Source organism: Pleurodeles waltl, chromosome 3_1 (assembly GCF_031143425.1).
Source record: "Pleurodeles waltl isolate 20211129_DDA chromosome 3_1, aPleWal1.hap1.20221129, whole genome shotgun sequence".
NCBI classification, from domain to species: Eukaryota; Metazoa; Chordata; class Amphibia; order Caudata; family Salamandridae; genus Pleurodeles; species Pleurodeles waltl.
Window position 1 is genome coordinate 1293901609 of NC_090440.1, and position 24414 is coordinate 1293926022.

The following is a 24414-nucleotide window of genomic DNA, read 5'->3' on the forward strand; positions in this document are numbered from 1 at the left end:
TGTGTAACCAGGTGACACAGGCGAGCCATAACCTTTAGGCTCAAATAAGCCTAACTCACGAGACACACTGTCAAAAGTGAACCAGGTCACTCACACCAGGGGGTCAGACAGGCCTACACCATAAGACTCAGACTAGCCCAGACCATGGAGCTCAGTCAGGCGGGCTGTGGGACTCGGGAAGGCGTGGACCATTGGACCTACATAAGCCTAGGAAATGGGGCTTAATTAGCCCTACCATGGAAATGGGATTTGTGTATTCATGGACCCTGGAACAAGGCTGCGAATTTCTGCATGTTATCAGAGACTGAGCTGCCATAAGTACAGCGCTGAGATCGGGCTGACGAGGCTTCCGGCGTGTATCATACAGTAGTCTGGACATATTTAGAAGAACTCAGCACAGAGCCACAACCCCACGAGTCGCTGAAGAAGCAGCAACATCTGGGTTTATTTTTAATGTAAGGGTCAAAAAACGACGGAAATGCGGGTGTCTAGGAATACAACAGACAGCTGCCTCAATATTTCAAATAAAAACATTTGGATTTGCTCATTGTCCCATCCAACCGGGCGGTTTTAATCATTGTCAGACCGGGCGGAGTTAGCTTTAGCCTTTGAAAAGCTTTGGCGCATACTTGTGTTATTAGGACATAAGCCAACGATTTGTGGTGGAATTTCCTGCCTGATTTTAATTCCACCCAACACCCCTTTTTTTGCAAAGTGAGACAGAAAAGCTTTTTAATTACACGCCGTGGGTCGGCCCTTCAGGATATTATTGTTCTGATTAAGCACTTCCTGTTCTGAGGCAGCGCGTGCGTTGAGAGTGGCAGGCCTCGGCGCCTCGAGTACTTGGGTCTTGTCGTCACAAGTATAGTTTTCTGAAGCTGCAAGCTTTCCACTGCCCTTAAGCACAGGTTGGCAGACAACCTTCCATCGAGGCAGATCTCTTACCAAAGCGCAGCCGGAGAGGAGCCTCAGATATTTGATACATGTGTGCTAAATTGCAGAGTGTAATACAATTAATATATTGGACCTTTCTTAACAATCTCGTGCTTAAATGTTCCTTTATTATAAATAAATATTCCATGTACACCTTATTCAACTCACCTAATTTACTAATTAAACCTTGCTTTTCTCTTTAAAATATATATTTTTTTATGTTTCATAGTATGTACGTTTTATCTTCCGGTGTTTTTATTCATAACATCTTGATTCAGTGTAATTTTCATGCATAAGTTGCTTTTGTTGCTGAATTATTGTGTCAAAAAAGTTTTAATAACCATAAAATGAGTTGCAAAGTTCGACAATGGGTAAACATGAAAAGAAGAAAATGCACACATTTTCCATTGTGCAAAGGTAAACCATGCAAAAGATAAACGTGCAGAGGAATGTTCCGCATACATTCTCAAGTTTGGCTGCATTCGAGTAGAGTGAAAATGATCTGCCAGTTTGGTGAAAGGTACTTTGTAAAATACATTGGTGATTTCGAAGGTAAACCGCGAAAACTTAGCAAAGGTCAGAACAAACTTCACAAAACCTTAATGGCGAAAAATAAAATCTTCAGAAACACCTAATTTTTTATTTATTTGTATGGTGTATATTGTGTAATAGCCAGGCAGGGTGCGCGGCAGCAGTGAGTCATTGCTCCCCCTCTACCCAGGAGTAGAAGATTAGACGATCCAATAAAATCCGACCTCGTGGATGTCTGCTGGGACCAGAGGCTAAAACATTAGAAAGACTGGAAAGCAGCCTGTTATCTTACCTCGAAGGCTCACTGTGACTGTCGGCAAGTGACTTCCCTATTTGGATAAGGAAGTCTTAAAATTTCATGCCTGTAGCTTTAAAAGCTGTTTCTTTTTCCAAAGTTAAAATGAGAGAGTCAATATAGGTTTGGAAATTAATGCATTTGACAAAAAGTGGAGGTCAAACGTTAGATAAGGAGGAAGATCTGACAAGAAAGAGAAGCAAAAACTTTTTACAATTTTTTAAAAAATTCTTTTGCAAACTACTCGTGTTCAGCATACAGTAACTACAAAGGTGTGAGAATCACAGCATACATAGAGGCACATGTATAAAGCATAGAAATATCACTTGTTAGAGAACATAGGCATGATATGGGAGGTCCATCTAAATCCCTCGGGAGTCCATCTATTCCCAGTCATTCCTCCTCCCCATATACATCCTGGTAACTGTGGCAGCTGTCCCAAACCCTGTCCCACTTTTTAGGGCAACCTCTACTTTGTTAGACCATCCGTTCCGGTCTCTGACACCAGTCTATGTCAGACTCCCAGTCTTCAATGCGGGTGGGTGAGCCGCAGCACCCCAGGACCTCGCTGTATTACATTCGCCCACGATAGCCGCTACAGCAAACCAAAGCCACTTATACCTTGGCCAGGGCTCTTCTCCTGTGATATTCAATAGAAGCAGTTTAGCCTCCAAGGGGACTGTTTGTCCAAAGACCTTGGTCATAATCCGTAACACACCAGTCTAGTAAAACAGTCTAGATGGGCACAGCCACAAGATATGGTAGAAGGTGCCTTCCTGCCCACAGCCCCTCTGACAGAGCACCAAACCCCCTGCCTGTCCTATCTAGGTGCACCCTGGAATAATAGGCCCTGTGTAGAATCTGTAATTGGACTAGTCGGAAGCGGGCTCAGATCGCCACCTCTCTTTGGCTTTGTATAGCCTCCGTCCAATCATCGTCCTTTAAGGTCCCAACATCCCTTTCCCAGGCCTCTCTCAAGGCGGTGAGGGGGTTATTGAGATAGACTGTTCCTCCAGTGGGGCCGACAAGAGGTGATCCTCTAAAGGCGCTGCCTCTGGCAGTTATTCTCACTCCAGTTTGTGGTGTTGGAGAGCATATACGAACTGCAAGACTCTGTAGCACTCGGTCTCTGCCATGCCATACTCCTTGTGGAGGATCTCAAAAGTCACCAGTGCCTGCCCTGAATAGTTTTTTCTTGCTTTTGTAGGCCTTACAGAATGTCCATAAATGGCTTAATTGCACCACGTATGACTAGTGATTATTTTGTGATCCTAAGTACCATATAGCTGGAATAAACAGTTGCTTTGAAAACAAGTATGTGTGGAGTGACAGGAGCTAACTTAGCCTTTTATTGTGGCACGTCTGGCAAATAAGCAGCAGCAACATGGAGATTGCATGGTAAACACTGACAGATTATCCATTTTGGCCCATGGTAATGCAAATCATTGTCCCCGTGGATCCTGCTGATTGTGTGGACACTGCCTTCCTAGATGAGAAAATACCCTTACCTAGGGAAATTACTCACAGAAACCCAGAAAACAAGATCCAAGATGCCATATTGTTTCCTGGAAGATTAAATACTGTTTTCCTCACTCAGCCTGTGAGATCAAAGACACCATTAGGAAATCTAACTTCCCATTTCTGACCTTGCAATATCAAAGATCAGATTCTAATCCCGAGTAGATCAAATATTGCTATTCAAGCATGGGAGCAAAATCGAAAGTTGTAGTCCAAGCCATAGGAGATATCATTTCCTGTTCAAATGCTCCATAACCTTATTCCTTGACTGGGATATTGAATTATCCTTGCCTGCGCCTGAAACACGAAAGGCCTCATGTCTAGCCCTACAACTTCAAGATCCACACCCTTCTCATTGAGAGATTCTGCTCCGTGGTATATTGAATACTCCGTTCACAGCTATGGGACTTGAAGACCCCATTTCTAGCCATGAAGGTCAAATTGTGCCCACTGAGCCCTCAGTGAACGAGCACTGCATTGATAGCCCTGGTAGGAAATAACGATTTTCTGTAGCTGCTGGCAACTGTTTTCTAATAATATTAATATAATGCAATACATTTTTCTGTTTAGTGTTTTATACACCAGTTCGGTTGTTTCTAAGCACTCCAAATAACACTTTCCAAAGGTAATGGTGTGAGGGTTATTCTCTAAAGTTCATATTGGTTTGATGTAGTGTTTATTTCTGCTTATATTGTAGTTTCCTTACCTAATAGTTGGATTTAAGATAAGTAGCTTTCTGCAGTCAAGCTTGCTCAAGGTCAGTGCAGCATCCATAGTAAGTGGTAAAGATGATGAAGTTAGTCAAAAGTAATTTATAATAGCAGAGAGACTCCTAAATAAAAACCATCTTAAAAATGTGACCAGATTTTTTCAATGAACAGGGCCTAACATGTTTTAATAAATTGTGCACTTTGTCACCTTTGTAATATTTGTCTTCTTTCTGGCCATGAAATAGCCTGTAGCATTTGCGTAGATGATTCAACCTGCTGTGTTCAATCATGTTATGTGATGTTACTAGTCTTTAGTATAGCGCAATGAGTCACGTCTGAAGGGGTATTTTGATGCTGGAGGGCATGCAATTAGGAAGACAGATATTCAGAAGCGCCAGGTCTTAAGTCGTTTTTTTTAGCAAAGTCAGAGCAGGTCCTTATGAGAAGGTAGTCTGTTCCAGCAGTTGGGAGAAAGATAGGAAAAGTACTGGACACCGTATGTAGATGTATGGTTAGACGTCGAGGGCATAACAAAAGTTGATCTTATGATCTGAGGTTCCGAGTAGGAAGATATGGCCTGATTTTCTCTGGAAGATAGGAAGGGCCCTTGCCAAACAGAGATTTATGACCCACGCACAGAAGTGTGAATACAGAACATTTTCTCAAAGGGAGCCAGTGAAGAAACTTCATTGTAGGCTCAGAATAGGAGTGAGGGGAAAGTTTGCAGACCAGGTGAGCAGCGGTATTCTGAACCACTTGTAACTTGGATATTAGTGACATTGGCTGCTCCCTAGACGGCATTGCTGTAGTCCAAATGGCTTACAACTGGTGCCTGAATGAGAGTTATGCTAGTGTGTAGCGGGAGCCACAGAAAGACATTTCTGAGCATATGCATGATCCCAAAACAGGCACAACAGGTGGATCCTACCTGCATTCTCACAGAGAGATTATCATCAATGAGGAGATTTCTTATCACCTTTTTAGGGTGGAGGCTCGAGACTAATTCAGGAGGCCACCAGTCATACGACCAAAATGAATGGGCCTTGCCAAACAGCAGAATCTCGCTTTATTCCCTTTCAGCAGTTCAAGGTCATCCAGGAGGCAATCCTCCTCATACGTTCACCAAATCTACTTTTGGTGGATTCTGGATTGAGTCCCATAGAGATAATCAACTGAGTGTTGTCTGCATTTGAGATTACTTCAAAGCCACATTATCTTCTCACTTGGGCTAGAGGGGCTACATAGATACTATCACTATAATAAGGTCAAAACGTTGTTGCAGTGAAATAAAAATCGACCGAAACTCTTTCCAAAATGTCTGTGGAATGTTGTGCTTCTTTATCAGTTCAGTTTCACCAAATTATTTTCCAACTGATTTATTGTATTCTGATTGGATACAGATTGCAACCAAGTAAACCCCCAGACCACCATTAGAATTATTATTAAAATGCAACAGTACACACATTTAGTAAACATAAACTTATTTTTCGTTGATGTGTGAATGGTTCACCCTCAAAAAAGTTTTGTTTCTCAAATCAGCCACAGTGTAAGGGAAATGCACTGTGGCATTTCAGTTGCTGCATGCACCAGGTTGAATTGGCAGCAAAGGATTCGTTTTGTGTTCCTCTAAGGGGCATTGGTAGAGTGAAGTGTAAAACCTTGTACCTAGAGCATTTCAGCCTCTCTGTTTTTTCACAGTGGCTCCCAAAAGAACCATGCACCAGCTTATGCCCTTATCATTTTATGGAGCCAAGTTCAAACTCTGTGCCAAACCACTCAGCTGTTCTCCCCCTACGAGTCGCAGATATGTTTATATGAAAGCTCTTGTCTTTTTATGGTTGTCTGGGGTATCCCACTAATTCGTGCTGGTTGAATGTTCAAGTATTACATGCCACTGTTTGTAGATGGCAGAGAGTAGGTGGAGAGGCATGTGTGGACCCTAGAACCATTTTTTTAACTTGCCCTTAACCATTCCCCAAATTGATACCCGAGTGTGGATTTGGCATACTCGAACAAAATGTTTGATGCAGATGAATTTTCATGTATTCAAGGGATGGCTTGTGTGCCTACTGTTTTTCCAATTCAATAAGAGTGCTAACGTTCAGTTTTAATCTAGCATTTGTGTAAATGGCGATTTTCTGTGTAAAATAAAGGCTGCCCAATACAATTCCAGAAAATAAAATGGTGTGTTCTCGTTTGTTGTGCTTGATGTTCACATGTTGCCTGGTTCATGGACAGATTTGCATGTAAGTGAAAAAAGCCCAGTCAGTACTGTGGGGCAGAAGCCTGCAAGCTGCAAGTTACACAGATCTGTGCAGCCGATGCATCAAACCACTTACCTTCCTTACCATTCCCAGCATTGAGATTAGTATCTCATGCAGAATAAGATGTTCACATTTGGGCTGAGAAACCCTTTGTGCTTCTTCCTGTAGAAGAAATAGTTCCACCTGCAAGAAGGGCACTGCAAATGCAGAAAGTTAAGTTTGTCCCATGTCGAGTATGAGTAGCTTTTACATTCCTGAATTTTTCTCTGCATTCTGTTTTTGAGCCTTGATTCATAAGGAGCTAAAAAACTTTTAGCTGGGCCACTAGTAACCAATCAGATCAAACATTATTTAACTGTCTGAACAATGGTTGCAACTAACACTCTGCAAAACTTAATTGGTCACCTTTCAAACGATAATTGATACATTCAACCAGATAGGAAGCAACATTTGTGTCCAGATAATATAAACATATTCAATTGATGGACCAGGGATGGCTTGTACCTGCAGCAGAAATAACACCTTAAAGTACTTAATTGTGATTCAAAAAGGGTGGGAAAATATTTACTCATCACAAAGAAAATTTTCTCTCACTGTTTGTAAAGGTTCATGTTCACCTCATGTATACTGACTGCCCTTAAAGCAGCATTTATTTCAAAGGCCATCTAGTGATTCCCAACGTGCATCGCCGCTTCTTAAGGTCTTATGTGTGTACTCCAAAGTAGCCCCTAGTGACATACATACATGATACATATTAAGTATGCTGTACTGTTTTGTATGGGGGGTTAGAAATAAATTGTATGTATGTGCTTCCGTGCAAGACAAAATCACTAATTGTTTGTGAAGTACAGTTTCAATAGGATTTGCTACACTTTTAGTCTGATTGCTACAGGCAAGCAATTGGATTCTTTTTATGTTAATACATGATAAAATGTCAAACATAGCTGATATTGGTACAGAATGCGCTTCAATTTCATTGCAAGATGTGCTGCAAAATGTGCCTTTTTTTCCACACAAAGCCTTTCTGTGATGCATAATTGCATAACCTCGGAGTCATCAATCGAGCCGCCAGTGCCACATGAAACCAGCGGACCTTACTATAAAAAACAGAACGCACAGAGGAATGGTACTGTGAGAAATTCCTACAGGTCGCATAGGAGAACTTGAGCACTGTGCTATGCACTATACACTCTGTCACAACGCGCGTGCTCTGCCTCTCGCAGGTTCTGGCCGCCTCCTAGGGCGCGCCGCCTGGAGTTAAGAGAAACATTTCAGTTTCAACTCCAACTGCAACCCTGTGCCGTGCTCATTATTTATTTGAAACCAGAGCAAACACCTTCACCACAAGACAAATTGAGCTCGTGCTGAGGGAGACACTGCTGGGTAGTGTGCCTTGGGGCATCTGTGGGTAAAAAGGATAAAACAGGCCCTCTCTCCAGAGCCCGCGCTTTGTTTCTCCTCAGGAGCTGGAACAATGGAGCTGTCTTGGTGATGGAAGGAACCTGCTTGGTCAGTCCAGCCCCCTTAAAGCGGGCTCATCTCACTGCCAAAGAGAGGGACCTTGCCTTTCTGCAGCAAAGCCTGGCCCGAGGACCTCCCCACCCCCAAGCATAACGTTACCGAGAGCAGTTTGGAAGGATTTTTTTTTTCATTGTGCAAAAAATACTTTTTTTTCGATGGGCAATTTTATAGTAAATGTAAGCAGGCGTTCGTAGAATTTAAGACAGCTGCTTCAGAAGTATAGAAACATGACGTAAACCGAACACACAATCTAAACTATTCATTGGCCCACACCTGCCAGGTGGTATTGTGTCACGTGCGATAATGTCAGCCAGACCTGGCTTTTTAACAAGTAGCACGTTACATTCCAGAACCCGTCGTTCACTTTTGCCGCCACAAGTATGGCATTAAAAGTACCAGCATGCAGTGTGTGGTTGGCCGAGATTGAGGTCTGGTTGCAAGTCATACGCAAGACAAGGGCTCATTTCATTGCTGCTCACTGCTGAGTTGGAAACTAACAAGTAAGTTGTGCTGCTCTGAGTGGGCTTGGCCACACCAATGGTAGGGTGGAGCAAACTCACGGTAGGTATAAGGCCTACTTTGATGAATTGGCATAAGCTCCAGATGTGCTGTTGCCAGCATGATGAGAAATGGGCGCTGGAGGAGGATTCCTCATGACCTTTTGCCTGTCCCCTGGCTTGCTGGGGTATGCTCCTGGTGGACCCTTTGGGTTTTTAAGTCTTGTATAGGGCCTAGTGGTCTGGGATTTGCTCCTGGCATGCAGATGGTATTCCCAGTAAGGTGTCTGTAGCTACTGGCAGCGTTTGGTAGGTTCAGAGCTGAGTGAGTTACCACAAGCTCTGTACGTACAATGTGAACCCAGTGGGTGGGGGTCGGATCTTGAGAGGCACCAGTGAGGCTGCTAGTGAGCTATCTGCGGCTGCTGGTAGATGAGTGTGGGCTTTTGGTGGTTGGGTCTGGTTCTTGGTCTTGTTGGGCTCCTAATGGGCTATGTGGGGCTTGTGGTTGGATGGGTGGCCACACATTGAGTTAGGATAGGATAGTCTGCCTACCTCAGATAGGAGGTGGCTGCTGGTGAATTGGGGGTTGCCTGTGATGGTCCAAGCTGGGTGATTGGAAGGCTCTCTGGGGCTCCTAGATTGATGAAGATTCCTGGCAACCATGGGTAGGATCTTGACTGGCAAGAGTGTAGTCCTGATCGGCTGATGTGGGCTGAGCGAGGCTCCTACCATGCAGAGAGTGGCACTTGGAGGGGTGTCTCCGGCGGGTGTGTGTTCATGTGCTTGTCAATGTGGGCTACTGGAGCACTGGTAGAGGTGCCTGAAGTCTTGGATAGGCTCCAGGCATGTTGGCATAGGCTACTGGAAAATTGTGTGCCTGGGGTGGTGAAACAAGGTAGTGCTCAAGGATGACTGGCATGCGCTTCTGGGTGTGACGGAATGAAGAAATTCCAGGGTAGGTTGATAGAGGCTAGCATTGTACTAAGGTTGAATCCTGGTAGGCTTCAGAGGCATTTAGTCTTTAGCAGACCACAGCAGGCTCTTTGATGACTGGGATGAACTCCATAGGACTCCTGGCAGAGTCTGTTGGGGTCCCTGCAGACTGGAGATGTCTTCTGCTAAGACTCAATGGACTATTTGAAGACTTGAATGGGCCCAGACACATTGGTGTTGACCAGTGGCAGCCTGGAATGTACTTTTGGCCCACGGAATTGCGTTTTGACCATTCAAGTTGGGTTTATTGCTGACTGAAGATGTCTCTTCCCAAGAGAAGTTAATAAAACCTTTTGGAGCTGTTAGTTTGCAAATAGGCTCCCTGCAATTGGCTATGTTGGCTATTGTTTAAAGGTACAATGAATTGGGGACATTGGTTTTAAAGCAGGGAGCCTGCAGTGAATTCTAAAGGAGACTAGGCTAGATAATGGAGAATAGGATGTGTGCAAGGAAACAGGGATTTACGTGACAATTCAAGGTGAGTGGTGGTGACCACTCAGATAGACCCATTCTCAATTAGGAAGAACCAGGCTGGCTGCCTAGCCTTTAGCAAGAGGACATTTTGAGGCACTATGGCGGTTTGATGCATGGGCACTGGTTCTTGAAACCAGGGCAAGAAGTATCATCAGATAGCTGAAATCTGGGTAATAGTAACACTCGCTATTAATTGCACTTAGAGAAAGAAGTTGAGAGTGATGCACCATATTATTTTGCTTTTACTATTAGTAGTAGTATTAGTTGTGCTGGTGGTAGATGATGATTGTATCATCATCATTCTCACTTGTGTTTTGGTCTAACTGGGTTCAGAGTGGGGGAAGATACTTGAGAATCGACAGAAGGTAGATGTCTTTTATTTCACTCTAGATATTTGATGGAATTGTGCAGGAGGAGCAAAAGTCATCAAATAAACCTCTGTCAAAATAAAACCAGTGAGGATTTTGGTTATGCTAGCAGTTGGCCAGCTGCATTGTTGATATAACAATAAAACCTGCATGAGAACTTTTCAGACCTCACCTTATTCCTGTGCCTTGTTTATTTGGAGAAATACCTTGTCATGGGGTGGGGGCGGGAGCTACATGAAAGCCTTGCATTCCCCATAAATGTGTAGGCAGGATTTATTTTCTGTATTTTGAGTGGGTAATTTTTTTATCCTTCTTAATACTCCGCATATAATTGAACACTGGATTTTTTTTTAACACACATTGTCTTCGATAATGGCAGTGAGATAGTCTTGAGTGTGTCTTTCTAGTCTTACCTTGCATGAGGCGCCCAGACAGAGGTCCACACTGGTGCTTTTCTCTTTGTGGCACAGGGTTCAGCACAGGAATGCTTCCCTCCGGTAGGTTAGGTTGGATAAGTTGCATTTCTGGGCTCTTGTTTCCCCGAGGATTCCTTTATCCAAAATGTCCACTCTGTCTGCTCTGGACATGACTTCATCCGAAGAGAATTTGGGGCGTTCCTGGCGGCTCTGCTTCATCATCTTAGCTTGACCCCATTTTCGCTGCTCTTTGTCCCCTGCAGTGAGTCACCGGGGCCATTATTAATGCTGCATTAACTTTAGCTACACTTCGGGATGGGATGTTTTTTCTTCTCCCGAAGCTCATTTAGTCATTGCAGATCACTTAACCAAGAGCATCGTGACTGTGGCTGCATAACATGAACTGACCTCCCTGTCTGCTCACCCCCTCCTTCTCTTTAGCACCGCCAGTCTCCGAAGAAGCACCGGGTGTAGAATTCTTGCACTTTTCCTATTTTTTTTTTACAGATTTTTAAGGATTAACATGGATAACATTTTATTTATAAATGTAATACAGATATTTATATCAGGTGAACATCGGCACAGGGACAGATGAGTGCTTTAAATATAGCAATATACGGTCATTTTGAAGAACTAAAGACCACATGAGAGTGAAAGGGGTTATTCCAGCTTTGGGATTCAAAACTGTTTCGAATGAGTGCGTTTTCGGCTGTTTTCAGACAACCATTAAATTAATGTGAGTCTACCTTCCTCGGGGAGGTGATTCCATAGTCTAAATGCTTGGTCTGATTATGATTTTGTGAGTTTTTTGTTACTGTTTTGTCTGTGTTAATTAAAAAACAAAAAGAACATAAAAAGTAGAAAATGGGTCTTCTTTTGTTTATCTATTTACGCTGCCAGCAATAACTTGTATGCCAAACTCAATGCTTATTGATAACATAAAAGTAACACAAGCATTTGCAAAGCCAATATTTCTGGTGTTGGCTGCTTGTCTATTGGCTTTGTCAATGCTTGTTTTATTTTTTACCTGTTTTCTCAAAATATTATTGTTGCGGAAGCTGCCGGGACCTCATCAATATAAAAAATGACTAAAGTGCAAACTTTTTTTCTTGATTAAAAAGCACATATTTCATACTAGTACACTGGCACTTAAAGGAACGACTTTGTTTGTAACAACTCAAAATATCTTGGATAAACCAATCCCAACAAGCATAGGCAAAGCCAATAGGTCTCACCTATGAAAGCCATTAGCTTTGGCAATATTTTGGAGGCATGTTGTACAGCAGAGTGGATGCTTTTCAGTGTGACTAAAACGAATTATATGAAGCGCTGTGGCAATCCCAAGCATAATGCACTTAAAAAAAAAGTAAATTAGCGCTGGGTGCATCATAGTCCTTTTCAGGCCTCTTTAATCCATTTACCGCCACTCCATGCCCCTTCAGCTCACTCTTGCAGCTTTCTACTTTCTCACTTTATGACGCTTTTTTATTTTTCTCTTCCTCCATCTTTCCCATATGTGTCTTTTGCTTACAACAAATGCTTGAGGCAGAAGAATAAGCCCTGGCCCTCAAAAATAAGTGCCGGCGCTCAGCACCGGAAACAACAAGCACAAATTAAGGACTGTACCTGCATATTATGGAATTAAATTTCTCTCAAGACCCGTAAACTGATTAATCATCTAATTTCCAGAACACCTGGTAGCTTCTCTTTCTTTCCTCGTTCTGGAATATGAAGACGTCATGGGCATTACACTTGGGTGCCATTTTGTTTGTGAGTGTTCTGCACATGTGCAAAGGAAGCAAATACCCTTCATGGACGTGCCACCTCTGGCTTGCTTCCTGTGCACTGCCTGCCACAGAGTGGGATATAAGTGTTCCCTCTGAGAGCAAAAAAACCTCTGTGGACTTTGGCAAATAAGGACCGGGGTGTCCCTGGTGCGGAGGGCCAGTCTGGTAACCCAGCATTAAGTTTGTCAAACCTGCCAGCGTTTGCCATACAGAGAGCCCTAGTTTGGGAAATTATTCCCAAAATACCCTGGTAAGCTCATTCAACCGATAATTAACGTGTTTATGTAAAGGGCATGTTCAACCAACAGATGTTTTTCATCGCCCAGCTCGAGGGTACCTATTTTATCGGCCTCAGAAGGATGAAAAGCTGAGTGGACCTACCAGGGTTTGTACGTGTGACCAAGAGATCAGACCACACATCTGGAGGGGCTGCATTAGTCCACTCATCCACCAGACCAAGTCACACATTTTTTACTGTTTATGGTTGCATGCCAGCTGTGGGAACATTTACAATAATGTAAAAGTGGCACTGTGATCATTCCAATAATTTCAAGGACAATATTCAGCTTCCGGAAAGGTTTTTACCAGGAAAGTAGACGGCTTTATGTTAATGAAAACCTGGAGTGCTTCAAGGCACATCCCTCGCACACCCCGTGCTTTGTGTGCACATTGCTGAGTGTGCACTGTTACTTTTTCTCTTTCCTCCTATTCCGTAACACTCTGCTGCTCTGTGGGTAACTGCGCTGCTCCGAGTGCGGGCGTTCATCACACAGGCCACTTCTCTGCGCTTCGGGTGTCAACATCTAGAAAAGGAAAAAGGAAATGGGACAGATAAACCAGTAGGTTGAGCACTCTCTGGCAATAATGTGTCACCTACAAGTCCACATCTAGGCAGGGCCACCCAAACCTTTTAGGATAGTAAAAAGAGTACTGTTGGGTTATTTGATGGTAGCGCCTGTAAATGATTCTGCTTGTCCCTTGCATACTGAATTCCTTCTACTTAGATAATCTAAAGATGCATTTATATAAGGAATCCTTTCTACAGCTAGTTAGTAAAATTATAGGTTTATGTTAGATAGTGGCACATATGAATTTGGTAAAGTGTCATTAGGAACCCCAGGTAAATAGAAAGAAAACTATGGCAACTTAAAAAAAAATACACTTGTGTTTGGATAGATAGGTAGATGATAGCTACTAATAGACTGATATATTTTAGTGGATACAGAGACAGACAAATAAATACAAGGACTATCAAATATATAGATAGATAGATAGGTAGATAGATAGATAGATAGATAGATAGATAGATAGATAGATAGATAGATAGATAGATAGATAGATAGACGGATACGCAGATGGATACACAGGTGGACATATACTTACAGAAAGATATCAATAGAAGCATAGAAAGAAAAATAGATATATAGATAGATAAACAGATACACAGACAGATAGATGGACATATACTTACAGAAAGATATCAATAGATGCATAGAAAGAAAAACAGATAGATAGATAGATAGATAGATAGATAGATAGATAGATAGATAGATAGATAGATAGATAGATAGATAGATAGATAGACAAACGGATAGGTGGTCATAAACTTGCAGAAAGATATCAATAGCTACATACAAAAGAAAACCAAACAAATAAAAGGACCACCATATAGATAGATAGACTGATATACAGATGGATAGACAGACAGATAGGTGGACAAATGCTTACAGGGAGATATCAATAGATGCATAGAAAGAAAAACAGAAAAATAAACAAAAGAACCATTAGAAAGACCGATAGCTAGCTAGATAGATAGATAGATAGATAGATAGATAGTTAGTTAGTTATGTGGATAGATAGATAGATAGATAGATAGATAGATAGATAGATAGATAGATAGATAGATAGATAGATAGATAGATAGATAGATAGATAGATAGATAGATAGATAGATAGATAGATAGATAGATGGATGTGAGGACGGACGGACGGAAAGGATACCCTTTTACAGCTTCTTACGTTCCAAACAGAAGCGTGGTATCTGCGACATTACTATACACGTGACTTGTCGCCACATCTCTGGAACTTGCTCAACAAATACCATTGACTTTCAAGCAGTTTGAGGCTCGTTGGTGCGATGCGGACAAAAGGCTATTGGTGCAGGTGCTGCTCGCGTGTGTGTAACTGGGAGGTGACCCTCGGTAACGAAGGGTCTGCGACAGCATCGAGGGGACGGGCTGCACATTCAGTCGAGACTTCCTGGCTCAGTAAGCGTCTGCAGAGCGGAGTACCGACGGGAATAGTCAGTGCCCGCCAAACTTGAGATTCCCCATTGGAGGGTTACTTTGGCATAGTCTCTGCTGGCTCCAGGTATGATGACACCCACCTCCCCCACGTGTCTACACTGTTAAACAGTAACTGGCAGTCACAAGGTGTTCATGGGAGGCAACTTCAACGTGGCTTACCCACTGTCCCAGCCAAAGCTCCCAAATGCCAGCCCTACTTTTAGTTACAATCACTTTCTATCAAATGTGTCAATTTCGCGTATTCTGCGGTACCCAAAGGTGTAAATTATTACTTTGAATATAATGTATAGTGATATTTTAAACACTGCAGCTCTGGAGGGCTCACAATTAGAAAGACAGCGCCACCATGTGGAGTAATGCCAATAATAAGTGCCCCCCCGTCTTGCCCCACAGTAGGGCAGATGCGGGTACGTGAGCGAAATGAAACAAATGACCACGTCCTTCTGTGCTCCTAGGGGCTCATGTCGAATAGGCTGGACTTCCGTGAAGAGATGCCAGAGACGGTAACCTACGTTGTTACCAGCAGGTACCTCGGTACCAAAGGCCAGCCATTTTCGAGTTTTCCCCCTCCAAATGGGGAATAACTGCTCAGATCTCAAACCCCTAGGTCCTTTGACAGGCAGTTTCCCCATATTTCGCCAAGTTGCCAACATGTTCCACCTGCGCTTAGCAGGCAGACTGTGTCGGTGGGGGTGCCAGTAGGGGGTGGGGTGGGTGTGCAAGGTTGTAGGGCACCTTGTGCCTGCCTGCATGGAGTATTTTCTGCTACCTCTGCACTGCTGCGGGTGGGCACGCAGGGGCCAGGAAATGCTGCTGCCCTCTGCCTTTGCAGCACATGTAGCAGCCCTGCCTCTTCGGGTCCCGAATTATTAGGTCCCTTTGTCCCAGTTCCGACAATTCCGAGTCCAGAGACTCATTACTGTGACTTTGGGTACTTCACCCGGGGCTATTACTCCAGATCAAATACCTCAACTTGTAGTGAGAACCTTAGGACTTTACTAAGATCCCTGTTAGGATCGAACTCATCCAGTCCTTACCATTAACCAGCAGCAGCATTTTATAAACAATACCTGAGACAAGTTCACTAACCCTTCACGTGGAAGAAAGATCACTCCACCTCCGGTCAGTCAGAGTCCTAGCTCTAAAGGGAAAGAGCTCCCAGTGTGCTGTGCTGCCGCACAAGTGCTAGAAGTGCGCTAGGTAAATGCTAATTCACAACCCTACAACTTCGATACCCTCGTCCGATTCCACCAGTATCACATCCTGAAACAAATCAGTGTATTACATCTTAAGTTTAAGGGGCAGATTTAAGAGCCCCTAGCGCCTCCTTGGGCCACATTTGCATCATTTCTTTGAATGCTAGTGTGTCCCAACAAGGCAAAATTTAGAGTGGTGCAATGCATGTATTGCGCCACTTTGTACCCCAGTGTGCCACATTTTGCCTGCACCCGGCATAATGTATGCAAAGGGTGGGTTTCCATGTCAGGGGGGCTGAAAAAATGGCGCATTTTTAAGACCTGCTAAGAGAAGGCGTTAAAAGGGGGCATGCCTCTGTTTTTGATGGGCCTCTATGTACTGTTCAGGGTTAGCGCCAAAATTATGTTGCTAACCCTGAAGCGTACATCAATAGCGTCAGAAATTCTGACACCATTGCCCTCTATCCTGCGCCATGGTATGCCGTATTTTAAATACAGTGCGCACATGGTGGCAGTAGTGGGGGTGCAAAAGGGCTGCAAGAAAAGTGGAGCTACGTATAATGCAGCACCATTTTTCTTAAATCTGACCTTAAGTGTCTTAAGTCTCCTGCTTTGCAAATCAATGCCCAAGCCGCAGGACATAACCTTTTATCCTGGTGGTCAAAAAGGAACCATTGAGCTTGTCGGCAGTGGCATCTGCTATTTCCAGTTATGCACAGTGGCGAGTAAAATGTATGTTAATGAAGTCAAAGTATTTACGGTCCTCAGAGTATCCATTTATTCTGAAGTGTTGGCAACAGCCTGGGTCCCTATGCTACCCGCACCACCGGAGTCGTGTCAGGATTACCATGTCGCCAACATGCCTCTGCGCGGGTGGACCCTCGCTTACAGGCCAGATGCTGGCGGGTGGACGTGGTCTCCCTGAAGAGCCCACAGCTGAATATGTTTTTCTTCAGGATCTCAAGGAACCTCAAGGAATTGTACTTTCTGTCACATCTTCCCCTGAAGGAAGGGCTGGCAGGTGGTTGAACAAATGGCATTACCTAATAATTTACAAGACTGCACGGTGGTGGAGGAAGCCAATAACATTATGTCTTGTGCCTGGCCAGTGGAGTAAAGCGCGTTATAAATCCTAGGCAATATACAGAAGACGATTATGACTATGATAAGGCTTATTGATAATGTCATTACAACTGATTTTGTTGTTGTTGTTATTATCATTATTATCATTATTATTACTATTGTTATTATCACTATCGTTATTATTATTATTTTTTTATTATTATTATTATTTGCAGAACAATGATAAAAATAAAAACAAAACAAGTAATAATAACAGCAATGATAACAAAAATAAAAATGATAACAAAAACAGCAATACTAATAACAATAATAATTTAGAAGATAATTACATGCTAAGCTGTTAGCCAAACTGTCTACACCTGGCTCATTGAGATACTACCATTTTAGAGAAGACCACTATGTCAAAAAATAAAACAAACATTCAGTCTATCTTGGCTCCTTCTTTCATTCTCCTGAGCACTCCTATTTTACCACCCCTGCCCTGAGACGATCTTAAGGTGTTTCACCGTGTTTTACAAATAATCAACACAACGTTTGCAAGTAGAGAAGAGGAAGAGGCAGAAACATACAACGGGCCCTTGAGAGGCCGTGGCCTGTCACCTAATCTTTCATTGTCTCAGGAAGTCAGTCCACCATCTCCTGAAGCCAAAGGATTTTGCCAAACATGTCTTACAAAAAGTCACCAGTTTCACTGTAAGTGCACCTGGTTTGCTTTATCATGGACAGAGAGCGGTGTCATGGGCAGCAAACATGAGGCAATAAGGAAAAGTCAAACCTTAAAACTGGAATCTTTAGGTGGTGCTCAAAACAAAATTTAAGACTTTGAGGCAGTTCATCTGACCGTTCAGCAGACCTTAAACATTAAACTGGCCACACCATTGCGCTGCGCGAAAGTGTAAACTTATGCACAACTTTCACCAACTGAAATGCTTATATCTCTTTATCTTCTGAATATTAATCGTAATGCTTTACAATTTCACAAATCAGACCATTTCATTATTTCTTTTCATACACGCGATTGGTTTTGATTAGTGTTTTATGGTCTCATCTGCATACAGCTTTTAGCTGTTGTCAAGATCGGTTGTGACCCATGCCGATAACCACAGTGGGCTTTGTGCCAGCAGATTGGTTACCACTGATAATTTTTCTTGGCAATCTCCTTTGCTTGCTTCTTATTCAATGGTTTTTCTTCCTCTTTATGTGTTTGTTCCTTCTCCGAGCACAGCTTCTTTACCATGCTTTTGATTGGATGGCTTGCGTGCTTAAACTGCGACTGTGCAGAGAACAACTTTTCCCTTTCTCTTTCAGCACTCCATGGGAGTTCACGTTTTCTTCCTCTCTCCTTTGTGTGTTGCTCCCTTTGTCAAATACCTGCCCCTCTGCCATGGTTCTGCTCCATCGTCCTCCAACCGCCTCATCCATTGTTCTCCCTACCCTTCCATTACTGGATTTGTTTTTGTCGCCTCCCCGCCTCAAACTCCTCTGTTGTTACCCCACCACCCCAACACTCTGTTGCTCTTACCTCAATGATAAGAATTGCCCTCACGCTTCTTCGGTACCAGTCTTTTTTTTTTATCGCATTTTTTGGAGGGCACAGTAGCAGTAATTTGCTGCACGACTTGTTCTTTTCCAGAATGCACTTTCGTATATGTTTACATAACATTTTTCGATTACCGCTGTAAGATTGGCATCCACCATCTTGGAACGGTAAATAAAAGATAAACAGAATGGTGTCTTCGTCGTGTAGTATGTGACACTCTCACACAAACACATGTCTATGTCACCACGCTGGGCTGCCAGAATATGGTGACACTTGCATGTGTACACGTTTTTGCACTTTTTTTGGCAGATGCTGCCAAGCATTGGCAAAAGGCATCTCTTTTTTGGTGATGCTGAAACACATTGGCAAAAAGCATTTGCACAGCCATTAGGTCTGCATTTGCAACTAAAAGGTGACACCCAGTGGCGGTGCTAATGAGTGTTTCAGTTATACTCTGGATTGAAGTCGAATTGTGGCAAAAAAGACTGTTGCTGCGACTTGCGGGCTAAGAGTGAATTGCCCAAAAAAGTGTGTTTGTCACGATCAGGCAAACAAGTGGGCTTCCTGAATTGTTTTTTGAAGTGTCCCAGCTGAGCAAGAGGACCAGTGAAACAATTTGGTTTAAATTCATAGCAGGTATAATAGTAAAGCGAAAATACTATTTTTTACGTGCATAATGAATGTACTGAAAGCGTTATACAGCATAAGGGAAGAATGTAACAGTAACGTGAAGAACACACAGGTTTAACTGTTTTCCAATTATGTCGCCATCTGGTTACTTTGAGATGTTCGTTGGTCCTTCTAGTTCAAAGGTACCTCTTTAACTTTCAAGTACTTTGTATGTTCTCCTTGATGGCTAAGGTCTCAAAAATCTACTTTGCTTTTAAGGCAGTCCATCCCTTTGCCTCACCAGCCTTTCGAGAGACCTGATGGGGAGAAGGCCTTTAATGCCTACTGCAAATTAGACGTGTCTGGCCTGAAATAGCAGTCTTTTCCTTCCAATAGTTACAATGTCTTCAAAGGCTTGAAAAGTTTGGGAACTTCTCAGATCCTGACAGGACCCTGGTAACTGTCTATTGGACACCACTATGAGTTTCTTTGTTCGTTGAACAGGATTCACCTATGTGTTTTTTCCATTATCCTGACTCGTTATTAAGTACTGTAATTATACCGAGGCACCTGCTGAATCCAATAGAAAGTTTAATTCCGCAACACGATGGTACTTATTTTATTGACCTCGTAAGGGTTCGTGACTGGATGAACTCACTCGAATTGAAAAATGTGACCTTCAGGTTAAGAACAGATCTGCTTGGAGGGGGCATTCATCCAGTGAGCTTTCTTGATATATCGAAGGCGCTGCCTCCGTGCACTTCGCATGTAGTTTACATAGCTGAATGTATGAGTCAAGTCGGTATTTATAAAAGTACACACTATGTTAATTGGCAAATTTTTGATCCACAAAGTCCATTACACACTCTGTGTGACATCACTGTCACATTCATTAAGTACCACTCTTTCATTATCGCAGTCGAAAGAAAATATTTACTGTCTGTTCTCAGCCTTGCAAATGAGAGAGTGGGGTGAATTAAGTTAGTGTGACCTTGGTTAGCCCTTAGGGTGTGAGTATGGTCATTGATATTGACAATATTTCAGCTCTATACTTGGTCTTTATCAAAGGTTTCTAATTCCAGGGTTCTGAGTAACATCACACTGACTAGGTGCTTTCTGTCTCCCTAAGTCATCTGTGTTTCCAGTACAATCCCTTCTCCACAGAGAGACACTATCTCCCCTAATGCCTAAGTACAATCGGATGGCAAGCAGTGACAAGTGAGAGCAATTTAGGCCCATTTCTCACAACCCGAGCCCCGTGCTGCTCGACGGCTAGCTCGATGCCGGTGACGCAGCTATGACATCACCGGCCTAGGTGACTCCCCCCCTCTGTGCCTACAGGTCATAGGCACACGGAACTGGCGGGTGGATTAGGTCCGCCCAGGGCCCATCGGTGAGAGGGGCTGGTGTCAGAAGTGGGGCCGATCCTGGGAAAAGGATTCACCCGTCCCCTCCAACCCACTTGGAAATCGCTCCCCAGCTGTGATTTTCTATTCCCCGCCTGACTCCTTTTGCAATTTCTCAAGTTCAAAGAGCAGCCGCCTCCTTGTCTGTGTCAAAAAGGAAGAAAAAAACTCACGGCTGGAGATCTTTTATGTGCAAGATGTAGGAACCATGCGAGTGACTTTGATTACTTATTTATCCCGACTGTGCCCGGCAGGCGCCTGTGATACTGCAGATCACCATGAGGCTCCCCTCGGCTGGTGCGGCACTTCTTCTGAAATTCATGGAGTTTTACGTCCTTTGAAAATATTTTAAAATAGGCTGGCGAAGATAACGCTCTTTTGAACTGGCTTTTTTGTTTTTCCCTCCTCTTTCTACAGTGGCTCCTCATCTTTTTCCTGCATTCCATGTGCCCTTCCCGATCGACATGCGTCACCAGGAAGGGAGATACCATTACGAGCCGCATGCCGTCCACGCCATTCATGGGTAAGTCGAACTGCTTGTCTTTCTCAATAGACTTCTCTCCTTTGAACATCAATTCTCCGAGGAGTCAAGTCTCTAGTTTGTTCTTTCTCTGTACGTTGCTATGAACCCCCTTTTAACATTGCCTTACGATCTCTGAGTCTTTGTCAGGTTCTACTAAAATAATTTAGGCTTGGGAAGGAAACAAAGCAGGGTCTTACACAGCGGTTCTTAACCTTTTAACTTCTGTGCACCCCCACTTAATCATTACCGACCCACCTGAATGGTTCTTGGAATACAGGGACTCCCACTGAGATGTAAGTCGAAGCCAGGCACTCTGACCTATGCGATTTTGATCATTTGATCTCCAAAGTAATACCCAAAAATGAATAAACAAGTATTAATCAAACAAATAGACAATGACATATTTTATTGAAATCACAAAGAATTATAGAAACCAAAAACATAATTGTAATGGGGAAAGTAGACAGTTTCTAAATTCTAAACCCATCACCCCTATTATATTATGTTTGATGTACTTCCATTACTTTCACAAATCAGTCTGAGGATGCCAGCTTAATTTTTAGATTCCATTTCAAATGTCTTCACACCTACAGAACGGTTTCAAATTTCAAATATTACATTTTGCTTCTGTTTTTATATATACTTTATTAGTCTGTTAATTTTATACATTTTCTAATTAGTTGCGGACACCCTAAGTAGGCGTTGTGGACCCCCTGGGATCTGGGGTCCACAGGTGAAGAACCTCTGGTCTAAAATGTAGACTTATTTATAATATCATGCTCTCATTCTCTTTCCTGTTTGAAGATAATCAATATAAATCTCAGTTCCACAACTCTCCAGTTAAGGGACCAGTTGTGCTTTTTGCAGTGTTTGCCCCAGCACAAAGTTGAATGAAATGGGCGAGCAGTGCAGTGCTGACCCTTTTGTACTGTGTAAAATTATGCTCTCTCCTCCTTACCTTTGCTCAAATCTCATCTTCAAGAGTTGTCCTTGTAGCCTGCATTTTTAGGGAGAGTGTAATATTCTAAGCCCTAAAATGTTGCCACTGGATAAATAATCAAAACTACGACGCTGATGATTTTTTGAGTACCATTCATTTCTCAAGATATGGTGGTTTCTATTTTTAACATTAATATCAGATCTAAAAATGTGACCATGTATACAGTCTACAATGGCTGGGTTTCAGTGGATACTGCTTTATGGAAGTGTATACACTTACCAGTCTCATTTTTAGTCACACGCTCTTTTAAGAGATTTAGACAAGAAGGGACAAGAGCGCTCTTTGTATCCTTCTGAGAATAATGAACACGACAAATGAACTCTAACCTTTATTGTGTCGCGCTATCCAATTTTCTATAGCTCAGTAGGGTTTAGCAGAGTACCCAAAGTTTCTCACACAAAGCTCAAAAAACATGCAAGGGGTACACGATTGTATTTTTTTTTTGCAATATTGCGAATGTGGAAACGGATACTAGTTGCGACGTGAAGCGCCAGGCCCTATCACGTTGCAGAAATCTATATGTACCGTGTATGTATCATGCATTTGTTCGATTGCACGATTTGTGGTTAAATCACTTACACACCAGGTAGGAGTTTGGTCTCTTAACCGTGTCTGAGGCCGTAGTCACAGCTCACCTACAGTTGATATAGACGTGATAGCCCAGACGTATGCACTCTTTTGTGGAAGGAGCCATCAATGGAATAAGATCCGGATTAGTAGCGATTTGTACCTCCTTCTAGTGACGGGGTCCTCATCTAGAGCACAGTCAGCGCAGCCTAGTTTCCAAGGTCCATGTGTGACGAACGGCTCCGGTCCAGGTTTGTTCTTTTAGTCTTGTTTATCCCACTTTAAAACCGTGACTACAAGTTCCAGAATGCTGAGAAAATTACTGGAACAGAGCAGTTCATCATGTATAGGCGTGGATAACTTGGCAGCAATGCATATTGACTCTTGTGTGTAACACGGGCCCCTGATTCCTAAGTCGGAAAGGGCTTGAAGCAAGGCAAGAAAGTCATATAATTACTGTTTCTGTCCAATGCACATTTTTAATGAAGTTCAAGAAGAAAGCTACAGACTCCACATTCCAGGCAAGATATTTTTAGTTTAAAACAGTTATGGAAAAAAGTAACGTTAATAGAGAAGATGGTTTTGTACAGAGAGTTTACTACCACATTTATTGTCAAACTTGGGTTTGCACCTAAAAGTAAGTAACTAAACAATTCTACCTAAGAGTAATCTTCCTTGTGGAAAGGCAAGTAACCCCAAAGTAACTAAAGAGTAAACATTCCTACAGTACCCTTGGAAAGGATGTTATTAGTGGTTGGCTCCGAGTATCGAGACAGAAAACATGAGAAGAAAAAGTTCAATCTTATAAAGAACAACTGTAATTATGAGGGAGGTCACCAAAAAGGACTGTACTGTTTCTGCATTCGACCTCAGCAAGGCCCCCCTGCACCGCCCCTCCTTACCGTCTCAAGATATCTAACGACACTGATTCCAGAGTGTAATTATCCAAAAAACAAAACCTATCGGAACAGGTCGTTGAGCATAGTTATGTATCGCCAGAATGTCCCTCTGAAAAAGAAATTGGGAGCACACCTCAAGGCGTCACAAACCACATCCTTCTAGGAGACACCACGCCCTCTCCCTGAACCAGTCATCCACACACGCATTACCGGACCCTGAGCCTGCTAGCACCTCAACAGAGGTCCACTCACTCCCCCCTTCCTGCGACGCGACTCCACCACCCGAGGTGCAGCACCAACCGCCCTTGTGCCAGCAGGTTCAGAGCACCTCCCAGACTCACACTCCTCACAACTCTCTGGAGTACGCCGCATACGCACAATTTGTCAGACCACACATGCAAGCCAAGGAGTGCAAAACTGAAAAGTCCATGCAAGGGACAGCAGTGCAGTATAGCATACCATGTAACATAACGACAGAACATAACTTTCAAAACATTAATGTTTTAGAGATAGCTAAACACATTATAGTATGTGTTACAGTTGTTAATAGGATTGAACACAGGTTTTTATTGGGTGAGTCACTCAATCTCCCGCAGAAAAACACTTGCTCATCACTGCTGCATCTGTCCATTTTTTCCTAGTACAGAACACGGTAGTTCCCACTTTTACCTTCGCTAATAAAATCAAATATAATGCACAGGTTCACACGATTTGCTGAGAGGGAGGAGCCAAGATTAGAGCTGACGTTTGCTTTCTCACATTTAACAGAATAGCTCACATTCAGACTTCTGTTTGTGTTATGTATCCAGTAGCAACACACTTGTTGCGATCTGCCGATTTAGAAGAAATATGGCCAGCCTGCTGACCCGCAGAATTTAAAGAAGTTTTAGAACTGCTTCTCTAGTCTGGAAGCTCCTTTGAAAATTCAAAATGTGATGTTATAACCCTCCCCCAGTCCACTCACCACGCTTTACT

The 24414-nt window shown here is 43.0% G+C and overlaps 1 protein-coding gene across 2 annotated transcripts in view; it reads left to right on the forward strand.

Annotated features, from left to right (window-relative positions):
• GLI2 (GLI family zinc finger 2) overlaps positions 1-24414 on the forward strand; it is a 1057303-nt gene that overhangs the window by 872242 nt on the left and 160647 nt on the right. For both annotated transcript variants that reach the window (XM_069224622.1, XM_069224623.1), the window contains one exon: positions 20868-20973. In XM_069224622.1, coding sequence (XP_069080723.1) covers positions 20868-20973 — 106 coding nt within the window. The remainder of the gene's footprint in view (positions 1-20867; positions 20974-24414) is intronic.